General features: G+C 55.3%; 2 protein-coding genes across 3 annotated transcripts; one reads left to right on the top strand and one right to left on the bottom strand.

Annotated features, from left to right (window-relative positions):
• Positions 1–348: 348 nt before the first annotated feature.
• Positions 349–1,505, top strand: GPHA2 (glycoprotein hormone subunit alpha 2). Its single transcript, XM_047072098.1, has 4 exons — positions 349–486; positions 840–942; positions 1,105–1,289; positions 1,404–1,505. Exons 1-4 carry the CDS (start codon positions 349–351, stop codon positions 1,503–1,505), a joined length of 528 nt encoding a protein of 175 aa, XP_046928054.1.
• Positions 1,506–1,742: 237 nt separating this feature from the next.
• On the bottom strand, positions 1,743–9,958 carry PPP2R5B (protein phosphatase 2 regulatory subunit B'beta). Of its 2 annotated transcripts, XM_047071597.1 has the most exons (14): positions 9,616–9,958; positions 8,727–9,179; positions 7,774–7,970; positions 7,058–7,159; positions 6,832–6,924; positions 6,575–6,705; positions 5,421–5,480; positions 5,212–5,320; positions 4,607–4,660; positions 4,484–4,534; positions 4,243–4,362; positions 3,244–3,371; positions 2,908–3,009; positions 1,743–2,533 (listed from the first exon to the last, which is right to left on the bottom strand). In XM_047071597.1, the coding sequence occupies exons 2-14, from the start codon at positions 8,923–8,925 to the stop codon at positions 2,386–2,388; spliced, it is 1,494 nt and encodes a 497-aa protein (XP_046927553.1). In that variant the 5' UTR covers positions 8,926–9,179; positions 9,616–9,958; the 3' UTR covers positions 1,743–2,385. The 2 variants fall into 2 exon arrangements, with proteins under 2 accessions (XP_046927553.1, XP_046927552.1); XM_047071596.1 differs by having other exon boundaries at positions 4,484–4,660.
• Positions 9,959–15,024: the final 5,066 nt, after the last annotated feature.

The following is a 15,024-nucleotide window of genomic DNA, read 5'->3' as shown; positions in this document are numbered from 1 at the left end:
ATTTCCCTTGTCCCTCTGCAGTGGCTAAAGGATAACCTGGGAGGAGCTTAGGAGCTTTAAGTTCGGGGTGGCAAGGCCCTGAACAGGGGAATGTCCTGTCCACGGTCACACGGCAAAGAAGAGAACCCTCAGCCCACAACTCGGCCCGGTCTTGAGCCCTCTCTCCCCAGCTGCCTACAAGCCACCCATTCCGCCAGTCGGTGGGCTTTTTCCCACATCTCACTTCCCCCAGCCCTGGACCTCAGACAGCAGAAAGCGGCAGAAGCCATTCTCTGAGGACCGCACCTCAGAGAAGAGCTGGATCTCCCAGGTGGGATTTGCTCTAAGGCCTCTGGCAGGGAGGCAGGCATGAAAACTGATCCCCGAGAGGGCGTGGCTCCAGAAAGCTGGCAAATAAAAATCCGGAGAGCCAGCACCGTCTGGAGACCCACAGAGGACCTGAGGAACCCGCTCGGCAAGCCACTCAGTTCCTGGGCCTTGGAAGTGGTAAGCCTCCTGAGGCAGGAGGAGCCCGGGGAGGACCTGGGGACTGCGAGTGGGGCAGATGGAGGGAGGCAGATGTTTGTGCTCCGAGGGTAGAAGAAATTCCAGGGGAGAATCACTGCAGCGAGCTGACAGCTGCTCACACTCCCACCCAGCAAGAGAGACCCCCAGGCAGACACACACATGCGCCCAAAGACGGATACAGGGAAAAGACAGCCCCGCTCACAGGCTTGCCTCACCCCAAGCAGAAAGAGCGGCCCAACCCTGGCTCATTCACCTGGAGGCACACAGTAAAGAGCCCCCCCCTCCCACCCGCACGCTGATCTAGAGCCCGCTCTTCACCCGCTGTGTTTCAGATACCCATGGCATCCCCCCACATGCTGCTCCTGTGCCTGCTGGTCCTGGCAGTCGCCGAAGGCTGGGGTCGGCAGGTGGCCATCCCAGGCTGCCACTTGCACCGTGAGTAACCCCGGGAGCAGAAAGCTGGGTGGGAGCAAACAGCTGATGGACTGGACCGAAGGTCAGGCAGCACCCTCAGTGGACCCCCCCGGAGGTTCCCGCAACAGGAGCTAGGCGAGGCTTTGCAGAGGCTCCGTCTGCCACTTGCCCGTCTCCTTCTAGCCTTCAACGTGACAGTGCGAAGTGACCGCCAAGGTACCTGCCAGGGCTCCCATGTGGCACAGGCTTGTGTGGGACACTGTGAGTCTAGCGCCTTCCCTTCCCGGTACTCTGTGCTGGTGGCCAGTGGCTATCGACATAACGTCACCTCTGTCTCTCAGTGCTGTACCATCAGTGGCCTGAAGAAGGTGAGAAGGCCTAGCCCAGTAGTGGCTCATTGGGGGTGGGGAGAGACCAGAGGAGATGGGGATCTAAGATGGCCCAAGGAAGGCGAATGGAACATGGACCCCCTTCTCCCACAGGTAAAGGTGCAGCTGCAGTGTGGGGGGGACCGGAGGGAGGAGCTGGAGATCTTCACGGCCAGGGCTTGCCAGTGTGACATGTGTCGCCTCTCGCGCTACTAGCCCCTCCCTTCCCTTCCTCCTTCCCCTTGGTCAGAGGGTTTGAGTTGGAGTATATCCCAAATATCCTGAGCCTCGTTGAGGACAACAGCTCCAGCTCTCTTAAGAGTCCGTGATTGTCACCTCCAGAGAAGAGGGGAGTTTCTCTCTCTCCCCTGCCTCTGCCTGGCCTCGTAACCAGCCTATCTAATCATTTCACTCCATTCTTTGTCCCTACCCCCTAAATAAAGCAAGCAATTCTCAAGTTTCTCTCTTTATTAAGTCTACCCCCAGGCAGGGGAAGGGGGACAGACCATGGTAACTGTGACACCCCCCCCCACCCTAGGACACGGGGAATCTCTTCTGCCTATGCCCTCACCCCTCCCCCTGCCCAATAAATAAAAAGGGGACAAGGAAGTACAGGGTGAGGGAGAGGAGGGAAAGAAAATGCCCCAGGCCCAGGACAGCGTCTGTGTTGGGGGTGAGCTGGGGAGAATAAATAGACCATGGATCCCATGGTGGGGTGAGGAAGGACCTCGTGCTGGCACGAGGCAGGGCAGGCAAGGGGCTAAGTGCCCTTGCTCTAGGCAGGAGCCGGGGTGGGAACCTGCCTGCAGTCTGGAGCCCAGCTTTGCGGGGCAGGTGCAGTCCCTGATGGCAGCTTCCTGGTCAAGCCTGCCCTGGTCGAGTCCTGCCACAAAGGCCTGAGAGTTCTGTTGCCAGGACCACCATCTCTCCTCCTCTCCCCATAGCAAAAGCTGCCCATGCCGGGCCAGGCAGGGAGCCCTCCAGGCCCGCTCTGGCAAGGCCAGGGGTAGGTGTGTGTCTCTCTGGGCCCCTGGGCAGGAGAGGGGATGGAGGGACTGAGAGCTCCGAATTTAGCTCTTCCCCTTCTAGGGGATCTCTAGCTCTGACCCCCACTGGTGGCCACCTGGGGTGTAAGCCGCTGGAGGGGGGCCTCTTTGGCCCCTTGGGTCCCCTGTAACCGGCGTAGCCGTAGCTCCTCCAGGCCTTGCCATAGCTCCTGACGCTCCCGGGCCTTCTGCTGCTCCCTGGGGAGAGAGGGTGAGGCAGCTCCCATACCCGGGCCGCTCTATAGTCCAGCCTCCCTTACCACCACCCCCACTGTAAAGGGGCTGTATGGGAACCTTCCACTTAGGGCAGAGGGCATTGGGAAACTGGCCCCGGTCTGCGGTGGTGAAGCTGAAGGGGAGGAAGCTCCATACCTGGAAGGACATGGGAGCACGACTGGAGGAGGCAGTGGGGGGCTGGGCGTGGATGGCCCGGCACTTGGCAGGAACACAGGGACACTAAACATCTGATCAGATAGGGTGTGGGGCCGTCCTCTTAGGCTCCCTCCAACCACGAGGAGCTAGCTCCTTCCTGCTTTTTTCCCCTCTCCCCCCATGCCCAGCCCGACACTCACTGCTGCTTCTCTAGCTTGTAGGAGGCTGTGAGCTCATCAAACAGCTTTCCATTCATCTCCATGAATGTCTTGAGCACATTGTAGATCAGAGATACGATGGTTCTTAGCAGGGTCCAGCGAAGGGGGAGGGGAAGAGAAGAACTTCAGTTAGGCGCCACCTCCCTCTCTAGGACTCTGCCTGTCCCAGACAGCATGCAGCCGTGAACACCACAGGCACTGCTCTCTCCCTGCCCCCTTTACCATCCCTGACCCTCTCCAGCTAGGAGTCATCCCACATCTGGACTGGCCGACCCTGGAACCAGCTTCTGTGGGGTGGGTCAAGGCCTGGGCACTCACTGATTCCAGTGTTCCTTAGAGACTTGGTAGAGGGTCCCAAACACAGCAGGCAGCACAGTGTGGCAGTTGTCCTCAATGAGGCTCAGGATATACTCGTTGTTCCAGAAATACAGAGCCCGCTCTGCAACCTGGGGGCAGGGCAGCAAGGTGGCAGAGTGGGCGCCTGGTAATGGCTTCCCTGCGTGTGCAAGGGCCCGGTGTCCACCCCCACCTCAAAACCCAGGGAGCTCTGCTTCAGCTCATCTGACCCACTGGAGGAGGCAACGCAGTGAGGAGAAAAGAACACTGGGTTTGGAGTCCAACGCTCAGGGTTGAATCCTGGCTCCACTACACATGGGACGTATGACCTAGGGTGAGGCGTTTAACCTCTCAGCCTCAGTTTTCTCATCTGTAAAATGGGGCTCATAATAGCTCTCTCCCCCCACCCGGGGCTGCTGTAACCATCAAATGAGGTGTTTAATAAATTTAAGTACCAGAGTCACTGTGAGAAGAACTGACTTCCACCAGATTGAGGCTCATAAGATTGAGGGAGACAGTCTGCACACACGTGCAGGAAAAGAGCAGTTATGGCCAGCCTGAGAAGTGGAACCGCCTGGCTGTGCCCTGGAGTGGGACTGATGAAATCAAAAGCCACTAAGAAGAGGGAGCAGGGATAAAAACCCATTCTGGAGCACACTGCAGCTTACGAAACAGGTTTGCACTACGTAGTTCTCAGACCTCATCACCATCTGGGGAGGAGATCCCTGTGGTCCCCTTCACAGATGAGGAAGCTTCGTCAGATTCAAGTGGCGGAGTGATTGCCTGTGACCCCTTAGCCCCTCGGGAGTACAGCTGAAGCCTGACCCTAGGTCTCCTGACCTGAAGTCCAGCATCTCCCCGTCACCAGACCCTGGAGGGTCCAGAGGAGACACTGAGGGCGCAGGGAGCGGTGTTTGTTCGACTAGCCAGCCCTCCTAGTCCCTACCCTGGCTCCCACTCTTACCTGTTCAGACCCCATACCTGGAAATGGGGGCTAGACACACAGCGGGCCACCTGCTTGAAGAGGGGTTCCTGGATCTTCACAAACTGGGAAGGCTCGATGACATCAAGAATCTCTTCCATCTCCCCCAGAAACATGACCTGGAGGTAGGGACACAGGACACGGCAGTTCCCATCTCCCCCCCCACACGCATTTGACCGCCCTCCAGAAACAGCCCTCCTGATCCCTCCCCCTGGTGGGCATCAAAGCCCTTCTTCGTACCTCCTTCTGGGTACAGGTTTTTGGCCAGTATTTGAGCAGCCCCCGGATCACCTGTGGGAGTTGAGGCAGAGAGGAGTCAGACCTGCAGGGGTGGGGCCTGCCTTGCCCCCCAGAGGTACTCACGTGCTCTGTCAAGGTGGCGTCTTTCTCCAGGAACTGCACCACACAGTATGCCAGCTGAGGGGGGGAGGCGGGTGGGTGGAGAGAAGGAGGACTGGGGTCAGGAGGGGACCAGGACGGGAGGCCAGATGTCTGCTCACTTACTGTGTCTACTCTCTCATTACTAAACGTTTATTGACTGACTACCCATGATGTGCCAGACACCGTGCTGTGTGTGCAGGGACATAACCGTGTTCACCCGGGAGGAACATTCAGCACACCAGTCCTTATACATTTTACAAAAGCTTCCATAATTGAAATCTGTATCACAATCTGTGGGACCGTGGCAAGAGAAGAGTTTAATCTTGCCTAGGGCAGGTCAGGAGGGAAAGGGCTGGGAAGTCTTCACAGAGCTGATGTCTGAGATCAGCCTTAAAGCGTCATGGAAATTCTCGAAGGTAGACGGAACAGAATTAGTAAAGGAAAAGGAGGTAAGGGAGGGAGGATCCCATGAGTTCAGGACTTAGTGTGTGGCTGGAGCAAAATGTTGGGCTGACCCGGATGACCGGATGGCTGCCCTGACTGTGTCAGGATCTCTCTGCTGTGGCAGGGCCAGGCCTGGGCCTCACCTGGGCATGAAAGACAGACAGTGACTTGACAGAGTGCAGGGGAATCAGGACCCGGACCAGGAACTGCTTGTGCTCGGTCTTCAGGGGCAGCGCAAAGCCATTGATGATGCTGAGGTGGGGGCAGAAGAGAGGAGGAGGGCTCAGAAGACCGGGCCTCAGTCTTTCCTCCCAGAATCCTGATGCTCCGGCTGAGGCCCAGAGAGAATCACCTTCCTAAGATCTCCAGCAGCTCAGCCACACCATTGAAGTGCTCGAGTTCATAGATGAACCTGCAAGAGAAAGAGAAGGATGCGGAAGGGCTCAGAGAGATCGGAGCAGGCCCAGCCCCTTCTCAGCTATCCTGCCTGCCACCCCATCCTGCACACTAATCCAACTGTCTCCCAACCCAGAGGCTGAGCTCCCTTCCCAACACCCCAAACCACGCCCCACTGAGATCCACACCCACAGGTGAATCACCCTCCTCAGCCCAACCGCTGGTGCTCAAACCTCTCTTCTAGGAAGCATTCCAACTCTTCTCTTTCTCCCCCAGACCCTAATTCTCATTTTCTGGCCCCCCATCCAGTCAGCAGGCACCCAGGCTGCATCCTTCACTCTTCATGCCTTTCAACCCAATGAATAACAGACACTAAGAGCATCTAGTCTGTGCTATGGACTTCTCAAAATGATCCTGAGAGATAGGGTTTATTAAATCCATTAAACAGATAAAGAAATCGGGGCTCGGCAGTTTGATGACACCCGCCCCAAAGTTAATAACAGGATTATTATTGAACTACAACTCCTGGAGGACAGGGATCAGGTCTCACCTATTCTGTAGCTAATAACAACAAGAACAAATGTTTCAGCCTCGGTCAAGGAGCTATATGCTGTGTGCTTTGGAAGCACTGCCTTGTTTCATCGTGATGACTGTCCCTGGGTTAGTGTAGCTAGCATTCCCATTTTAGAGATGGGAGAACCTAAATGATTCGCCCACAGTCACCCAAACATTTGAACCAAACTCAAAACAGGCCACCTAGCTCCAAAGCCAATCTCAACTCCTTCCTACCCTTGTCCAGACCCATGGGGCCCCCTGATGCCCAGTGGGCATCATTGCTCAATACACATTTGCAGAAAGAATCTCTTCATTTGGGTCTTTATGGTCCAGCACAATAAAGATCAAAAGATTTGGATCCTAGGCTCCTAGGCTCCCGGGACTGACCGAGTCCCTGCAAACTACTTCATCTCCCTCAGCCTCTATTTTTTTCATCTGTAAAATGGAAATAAATACCCTTTCCCTGCTGACCTCACGGGAGCCTTTGCCTCTGTCTTCTCCCCTGCAGCTCCCCTCCCTCCCCAGGTCTCAGCTGGGCAGGCAGCAGGCACCCACCGGAGGAAGATGTGGCTGCACTGTTTGCGGATGTAGGCCCGGAGCCCCAGGAACTTGCCATAGACCCGGTGCAGGATGGTCTTGAGGTACTCACGCTCCCGGGGGTCCTCACTATCAAATAGCTCCAGGAGCTGGGGGACCCAGGGTCAGGGGTCAGGGGAGAGGCCAAGCCCAGGTTGCTCCCATCCTATCCCCACACCCCTCAGAGAGCCTGCCCCTGTCCCATGGCACCACCCGGCCTGGGCTCCCCACTTCACCATCAGGACAAACTTTTGATCCACATATCTCTTGGCCACAGAGGGTTGGAAGTCTGGGCTCTCCAAGAAACGCAGGAAAAACTCATATACCAGCTGAGAGAGGGGAAAGACAAAAAGGTGACTTCAGGAACAGCCTCCCTCCTCCCCCTACCCGCCCTCTGCCAGTCTAGGAGGCCATCCCCCCCTCTACTGAAACTCAGCTCCCTGCCTTCCCCAGCCCCCGTACCTGCAGATGTGGCCAGGAAGGCTCAAGGTTGGGCTCATCCTCTTCAGGATCAAATTCAGGGTTCTCACTGGGTGGCAGGGTCCGGAAGATATTCACTGAGATCTGAAGGGCAGGGGCAGGGTTCTTTTAGGAAGAACCCTCGAAGGCAGAAAAGCCAGGAGGTCCCTTATCCAAAGGTCTAACGAGCCTCAGCACCTGCCCCGGCAAGCAATTCACTCCTCAGCGATCATGACCTGAACATATGGAAGCCCTGGGTTGGGGGCTGGGGACCCAGGGATAAACAAGTCACATCCCTGCCCTCTATCGGGTACCGGAGTCCAGCGGGGATGACAAGATGTTAAGCAATAAGGTCTACGGACATCCTAGTCAGCAGAAAAGGAGGTGTCTAGCCTGGACACGGAGACGCTTCTCTTCACTGAGAAGAGGCTGCACCTGAGCTAGGCCATGGCAACAAGGGACACGATGGGAGTGCACGCCAGGCGTCAGGAGAGCATAAGCGAAAGTGCAGGGTGGGACAGGCCCAGGAGGCACCGAGGGACCTACACTGGCCAGATGCAGCAGGGCTGCAGGGAGGAGGGGAGGAAGATGTAGGCCCTGAAGCTAAGCCAAAGAGCATGGGGTTATCCTTTGCAGAAAAAGGGGACCACAGGCAGGTCAGTAGGGTTCCATGTCCCCCAAGCCCTCCCCCAGAGGCCGGGAGCCAGGCAGGTGCTTACCATGCGGATGATGTCAGGGTAGACAGGCTCAATGAGGACCCCCCGGGTGCTCCCCACACACTCCACCAGCTCATTGAGCGCTGCCCGCTTCACCTCCTTCCCCTTCAGGTCAGCCACACAGTCCAAGAAGTCAAACATCACCCCACATTGGGCCAGCTTCCGGCTCAACAGCTCGTGCAGCTCAGAGGCTGGCACATCTGGGGAGAAGGGAGGGGGCTGAGCCTGCGCGCCGGTTACCACAGCTCTGGGCATGGACGAACCTTCCTAATCCATAGAGCAGCCTCCCCCTGCCCCCAGCCCCAATGCTCGTGTCATCCTCCACTCTTTGCAGACAGCAAATGCCTCCTGTCCCACCCTGCATTCCTGCAGGATAAAGGAGCTGCTTCTCTTCCTAACCCAGGCTCAGAGAGCAGGATGGCCTGACTCAAAGCAAGGTAAGAGACCCTGGATGCCCGGGCTTGCCACGGGTGCCCAAAACAACCATGCCACCCTTTCATAGGTGGCACTCTGTTCTAAGAGCCAGAGATGAGAAGGAGGGTGGGTGCTGAGGATCTCCAGGGTACCCTCTGGCTCAGCCAGTCGGGCCCCGTGGCCCAGAGGTGAGGACCCTACGTGGTGATCACAGGGAGCTGTGCTGAGCACCTGCTCCAGGACCCTGGCGGTAGCCTCCTGGAACCCAGACTGTGGGCCCCACCCTCGGCCGTGGTCTGCCCCCCCAGGGTGGTGCCACTTCCAGATGCCCCACCTCCAAGGATGACAGGCCAGTCAGGCTATGCGTCAGCAGAGGGCTGGAGCGCTGGGGGTGGGGGTCATCTCCAGTGCTGGAGTCCCCAGCCCAGAAGGAGCCATCTAAACCCTCTGATCACAGCGGCCAGCTGCTTCTCACTACCTGCCGCAGCATCGCTTGCCCGCTCTGGGACTCGGGTACCCTGGCAGCCAGCCGCAGGGCTCACCTTTGAGCAGGGGCAGTGGAGTGAGCTCTTGCTGGTTGCTCTGATAGCGGAACTGAGAGGAGCTGTGGGAGCGCCGGGGCCGGGCCCTGCGGAGGGAACGGCGGGAGAAGCCGTCCACCTTGTCGGGTGGGGGCACAGGCGACAGCCCAGGGGAAGAGGGGCTGGTGGGGGTGCTCGCAGGGGGCAGCTTTGTCTCCATGGTGGCCAGGCGGTGGGTCAAGCCTTCAGGGCCCCTGGGGTTCCCTCTGGGCCCGGAGGATGCCGAATGAGGTGAGGCTGACTAACTTGGGCCCATCCTGGGGCGGGGGGGGGCACACAACCACAGTCTGGGCCCCCCCCCCAGGGCCTTCGGCAACTGCCCAGTCCTGGGGGGCAGCAGAGTAGAGAGGAGGATGGCTCAGGCCTCAGGTCCTGGGGTTCCCGAAGAGTCCAGTTAGAGTTCCCACCCTGGTTCTTTTGAAAATGAAGTCAAGGCAGAGACATCAGCAAGAGAGACAGAGAGAGCCTGTCAGTTCTTCCCAGAAAGACCGCGTGTGCGGCTGCTCCAGTCTTCTATTCCCTCCTACCTTTGCCCAGACCCTAAATACAGGTGCAGCCCATTCCCACAGGAGCATATCCCACCTTCTCCTAGACCTAAAGGCCCCAGGCTCCAAAACAATCCCTCTCCAGTCCCTACCCAGAATGGGGAAACCCCATCCTCATCCCTGGCCCCTAACAGCATGGGGCCCCCTTCTGCTCCACTGATACAGGCCATCAGCGACTTCCCCAAGAATGGGGTCCCTAATCCCACACACCCCCCTCCCTCCTAAAACCTGGCATCCTTCCCCACCCCACCTCCTCCTTCCTTGCCCCGCAAATCTCATCTGCCTCCCGGTGCGGGGACACTCACTTCTCAGAAGCCCAGACTTCCGTCCCCGACCACAGGGGACTGCGGGTGGGGAGGGGGCGGCCGATCAGGGCTCCTTCGCAGAGGTTCCGCTCCGGGCGCTGGCGCTGGGTGGCGGCGCTCCCGGGTTCTCTCTTCGGCTCCGGAGGGGCCGGAGCATGCCCCCAGCTCAGCCCCCGGTCGGGGTGCGGACGGCTGGCACGCTCTGGGCTGACCCGAGCAGCGCGCGGACCTCTCCTCAAGTCGTGGGACCCGACCCAGCACGACGCGACGCCGCGGGAGCCCCGGCTCTGGGCGCACCGGCACCCGCCGCCCAGCTGCTCAGGATGACATCAAGTCACCTCCCCCCGCCCGGCCCGCACCTCCCCGAGGGCTGGGTAGTTGCGGGGGGGGGGGGGGGGGGGCTGCGTCAGGATGTTCCCGGGGGCCGCTGGGAGATGTAGTCCCCGCACCAATTAAAGGGGGCTGCCGGAGCAAAGGGGTAGTGCCTGCACGGTCCTGGGGTCAAAGCTTAAGCAGAGCGGGATGACGTCCAGTTGGGGCTAGGCTCCCGGGTTCTAGAAGGGAGACTACCTAGGAAGAGAGGACTCAGGAGTCTGCATCGAGAAGCTGGGGGTGATGTTGGGACCCTGGCAGGAAAGAGGCCCGATCCTCTACCAGAAGCAAAGATTTGGCCTGCTCCCTCTGTGCTCCAGGCATTTCACCCCCATGGGAATCCCACCCTCACCCCAGAATGGCAGGACACTTGAGAACCCACTAGGAAACTGGCACTGAACTGGTTAATAATCTGCAGTGAGCAAGAGGCTGCTGGGAGAGGTGTGGTGCATTCAAGACTGCTGGGAAATGCAGTCCATCCTTAGGCCTGCAGTCCCCCTCCCGTCCTTTGCTGTCTGTGGTGACATCATGGTCTGGGGTTTAAAGGGCCAGCCTTGGAATGGCAAAGCATCAGAACAGAAGGTGCTGCCTGGCGCTGCCACCCCACCCCAGGCAAGCTGGCCTCCCTGGACAGACCTCCCTTAGCCCCTCTGGGACCTAAGATGTGCTGGTGGGGTCTCTTGTTCAAAACCTTACTGTAGGTATCCAAGGTACAGGTGGGATTTCAAAAGTTTGGCATTCTGGCCAAAAGTTCCTGGCCTGCAGTCCTGGGTCTCCTTCTTAGGACCCTAGACCCCAACACTCTTTTATTTCTCTGAACTCCATCCCCTACACTGCACTGTGAAATCTCCACCCAGAAGTTTTGCCTGGATGAACAACTAACCGCTCCACGTAAGCAGCAGCAATGGGCAATAAGAATGGACACCGAGGTCAGGGAGGGGACTGGGGCAATTTTCAGAGTCTTCTCATTCTGCCTTATACCTTAGCAGCCATCTTCCCTGCTACAGAGGGAGCCCGGGTGCCCACCTGCTGGTGCAACAGAAAGCAAAGCCCATGGATTAGCCAGATGGGGTACAGGGCTGTATGACTTGAGAGTTGGCCAGCAATCCCTTGCTCAGAAATCTTCAGCAGGCCTTATCCACCTGACCCTTGGTGTCCTCGTCTGTCAAATGGAAACCCATAATTTCCTCCTTGCCCACCTCCCAGGCTCAGGAAGTGAAGCCTTGTCCCACATCCCTGCAGAAAAAAACTGGGGGACAACAGGCCCACGGAGCCTTCTACAGCCAAGTGAGGACCCCCACGCCCAGAGAAGAGAAGTGCTTTGCCCAAGGTCATGGAATCTGTCATCAAAAGCTGGAACCACAGACCTCCCAGCCTGAGTCAAGAGGGCACCACCTCCAGCCTCCCATCCTTGGCTCCCTGGGCTAGGACCCTGAACTCTGAGGGTCTCCAGGCCAGAATGACTGTGGAGGGTTTATACTTTATATAAAGGGTACTATGCTCCATTTGAGGATATTGGGGATTGAATGGTGGAAGAGGTAAGACTTCTTACAAGACGTGACATTTGAATTGGGTCTCAAAATAGATACAGTGTCACCTGGAGGTTATGGGGTGAACATTATTTTTATTTATTTATTTATTTATTTATTTATTTATTTTTAATTTTTTAAAAATGTTTATTCATTTTTGAGAGAGAGAGAGAGCGTGAGTGGGGGAGGAGCAGACACACACACACACACACACACACACACACACACACACACACAGAATCTGAAGTAGGCTCCAGGCTCTGAGCTGTCAGCACAGAGCCCGATGTGGGGCTCAAACTCACGAACCGTGAGATCATGACCTGAGCCAAAGTCTGTTGCTTAACCAACTGAGCCACCCAGGAGCCCCAACATTATCATTTTTTAAATCATCATTATTGAGATACCACTCACATACTATACAATTCACCCATTTTGGTATTGTTTAATGCGTATAGAGTTGCAGTTTTGCAAGTTTGCAGTTTTCAGTTTTGCAAGACAATGAATATCTTTAACACTACTGTATGCTCAGAAATGGCTAAGGTAGTAAAATTTGTTATGTGCATTTTACCACAGATCAGACAAAATGCCAAATCCAAGCCCTCCACCGTGGACCCAGTCAAAGGCACAGCCCCCAGGCTATCTTCCATGATCCCATCTACACCTATCAAGACCCCATTGAGGGATTTCCCTGAGGGATTTCTTCTGGGTGGACCATCCCTGGGAAAGGGAGAGCCTCAACCCCAGGGACCCTGAGGCCTACAGCACCCAGTTTGCCTGATGAGTTTCTACCTAATCTAATATGGAGAAGTCCCCAAGGGGTCCCACAAATCCTGACCCTCTCCCTTTTCTCTCTGTGGAGAGGAACCGTGCCCTGGATCTTCATCCCAGGAATACCCCTGTGAGGCCCCGTCCTGAGAGAACACCATCCTCTTTACTCTGTTCTCTCTCTCTTTACTCTGTATTATTTATTCTCTCATTCAGCTCCTACTCCAAGGCCTGGGTCAGGTTGCGGAATGACTACATCTTTGGAGTTGGTCTTCTGTGGATCTCATGGCACGTTGCAGGAGGCAGCATGAAAGACCTTTGTGCCCTTCTAAGTCCTAGTTATTCCTCTGCTGTGGCACAGACACTGTGCTGTGGCACAGACTTGAGTGCAGCCTCCCTGGAGGGAAGCTGGCCTAAGAAACAGCCACCCAGACTGAGGGCCTAGATGCTGGGAATGGTTCTGTGTCCCCAACCTTTCCACGTGATGCACCCTGTTCCCACAGCAGGGGAATAGTTGCCTCTCCAAGTCTGGACTTCAGAACTTTTCCTAGACTCCAGTATACACCCTTCCACTCCCACTGCCTTTGGGAGAAGTGATGCTTGTTCATTCACTTGCTCCACAGGCACTTACACACAAGGCCTCAGTTTTCCTCGCCTGTAAAATGGGGATATTAATAGTACCTACCACCAAGGACATAGTGAAGAACAGATGAAGTAATGCATATAAAGTGACAAGCCCAGGGCCCAGGACATCACACAGGCTCAATTCATGGTGTCTATCATTTTAATTATTTAATTTTTTTATTTTTTTTTTTAATTTTTTTTTCAAGGTTTTTTATTTATTTTTGGGACAGAGCGAGACAGAGCATGAACAGGGGAGGGGCAGAGAGAGAGGGAGACACAGAATCGGAAACAGGCTCCAGGCTCCGAGCCATCAGCCCAGAGCCCGACGCGGGGCTCGAACTCACGGACCGCGAGATCGTGACCTGGCTGAAGTTGGACGCTTAACCGACTGCGCCACCCAGGCGCCCCATTATTTAATTTTTTAAAAAAATCTTAATTTATTTTTGAGAGAGAGAGACAGAGTGCAAGCCAGGGAGGAACAGAGAGAGAGGGAGACACAGAATCCGAAGCAGGCTCTGGGCTCCAGGCTGTCGGCATAGAGCCCGAGACAGGGCTCAAACTCACAGACATCGAGATCATGCCCTGAGCCAAAGTCGGACACCCAACCGACTGAGCCACCCAGGCGCCCCTATCATTTTAATTATTAAAAAAATGTTTTTAACGTTTATTTATTACTTTGAGAGAGAGAGAGACTGCACGCTAGGGAGCCTGCATGAGTGAGCGGGGGAGGGGCAGAGAGAGAGAGTAAGACACAGAATTCGAAGCAGGCTCCAGGCTCTGAGCTGTCAGCACAGAGCTTGATGTGGGGCTCCAATGCAGGGCTGGAACTCACAGACCTTGAGATCCTGACCTGGGCCGAAGTTGGTTGGACGTTTAACTGACTGAGCCACCCAGGCACCCCTCTCGTTTTAATTATTATTAATTTAATAAATGTTGGATGAACATAACACTGCCCCTGGCCTATTATGGGAGAAAGGTTAATCTCTTGATTCATTCCACATTTTCCTATTAATCTGCCTTGAATGGAACCTTCCCAGTACTTCCCAAAATTACCTAGGAGGCTGTTCCTTAGTCCCTTCCAGGTAAATGGACTGTACCACCTACCACCCCAACTCCAGGTTACCGGGGATAAAACAGGCTCTTGGAAGAACAGTGACTTGCCTGAGGCCACACAGAGCTGGGACTGGAATCCAGGCCCCTGGCTCTCAGGTCAGGGTGGTTGCCCTTGCTTCAGGCTGCCTTTATTAGATTGCAGTAGAGTCCCCCTCCCTAGTAAGGCTAAAATAGAATTATAATTACCTGTCGGTATCCTTTAAATCACCTATGATGTCAGAGGGCTTGGGTGGCCAACCCTGTAGAATAAGAGTTGGCAAAGTTTCTGTAAATGGCCACGAAACAATTATTTGGGGCAACAGCTCCCCACCTTCCAACAAACAGCCCCAGACAGTACTTAATCGAGCGTGGTTGTGTTCCACTAAAACTTTATGGATACTCACATGTGAATTTCATGACATTATCATGTGTCATGCAGTCTTATTCTTTTGATTTTTTCCAACTATTTAAAAATGTAAAAAAAATTAAAATTAAAACTAAAAAATGTAAAAACCATTCTTAGCTCACTGGCTGTACAAAAACAACAGACCCCTGCTCAAGGGATTAAGTCCATCTGTTATTAATTTTAGGTTAGAGATAAGAAAAACTAATTTTTTCCCCCCAGAGAGGAGCTGGAGGCTTGACCAAATGCGGAGAGAAGGGAGGGTCGGTAAATCTCCTGCCCAGCATTCCAGGTAAGGGGCGGGGGTGGGGGGGTGGGGGGGGACTTCCTCGGTGATGGACTTAAGAGTATTTATAAATCGGTTTTCTTATCTGTAAAATGGTTTTCTTATCTTTCAAATCTCCACCTAAGAAGGTCATGAGGGTTGAATGAGATAAAAGATGGTGAAGCGTTTTGTAAAATGCAAATGCTTACTCACTTAATTGTTTCTATGACGCGCGCTGGGGCTCTCACACAGACTTTATTCCTCTGGGAAGCTTAAGTTTGATGGGACACTGTCCCTTTAAATCCTGCCTAACTACCTCAAGTACTTGGAAGAGTCGGCACATGCGCATTCCTCTGCGG

The sequence above is a fragment of the Lynx rufus genome, unplaced genomic scaffold (assembly GCF_022079265.1).
Source record: "Lynx rufus isolate CCGP_SWC_20201006 ecotype Redwood Valley unplaced genomic scaffold, mLynRuf1.p SCAF_9, whole genome shotgun sequence".
NCBI lineage: Eukaryota > Metazoa > Chordata > Mammalia > Carnivora > Felidae > Lynx > Lynx rufus.
The sequence above is the reverse complement of the archived record's forward strand: the minus strand, read 5'-3'. Positions and strand labels throughout refer to the sequence as shown.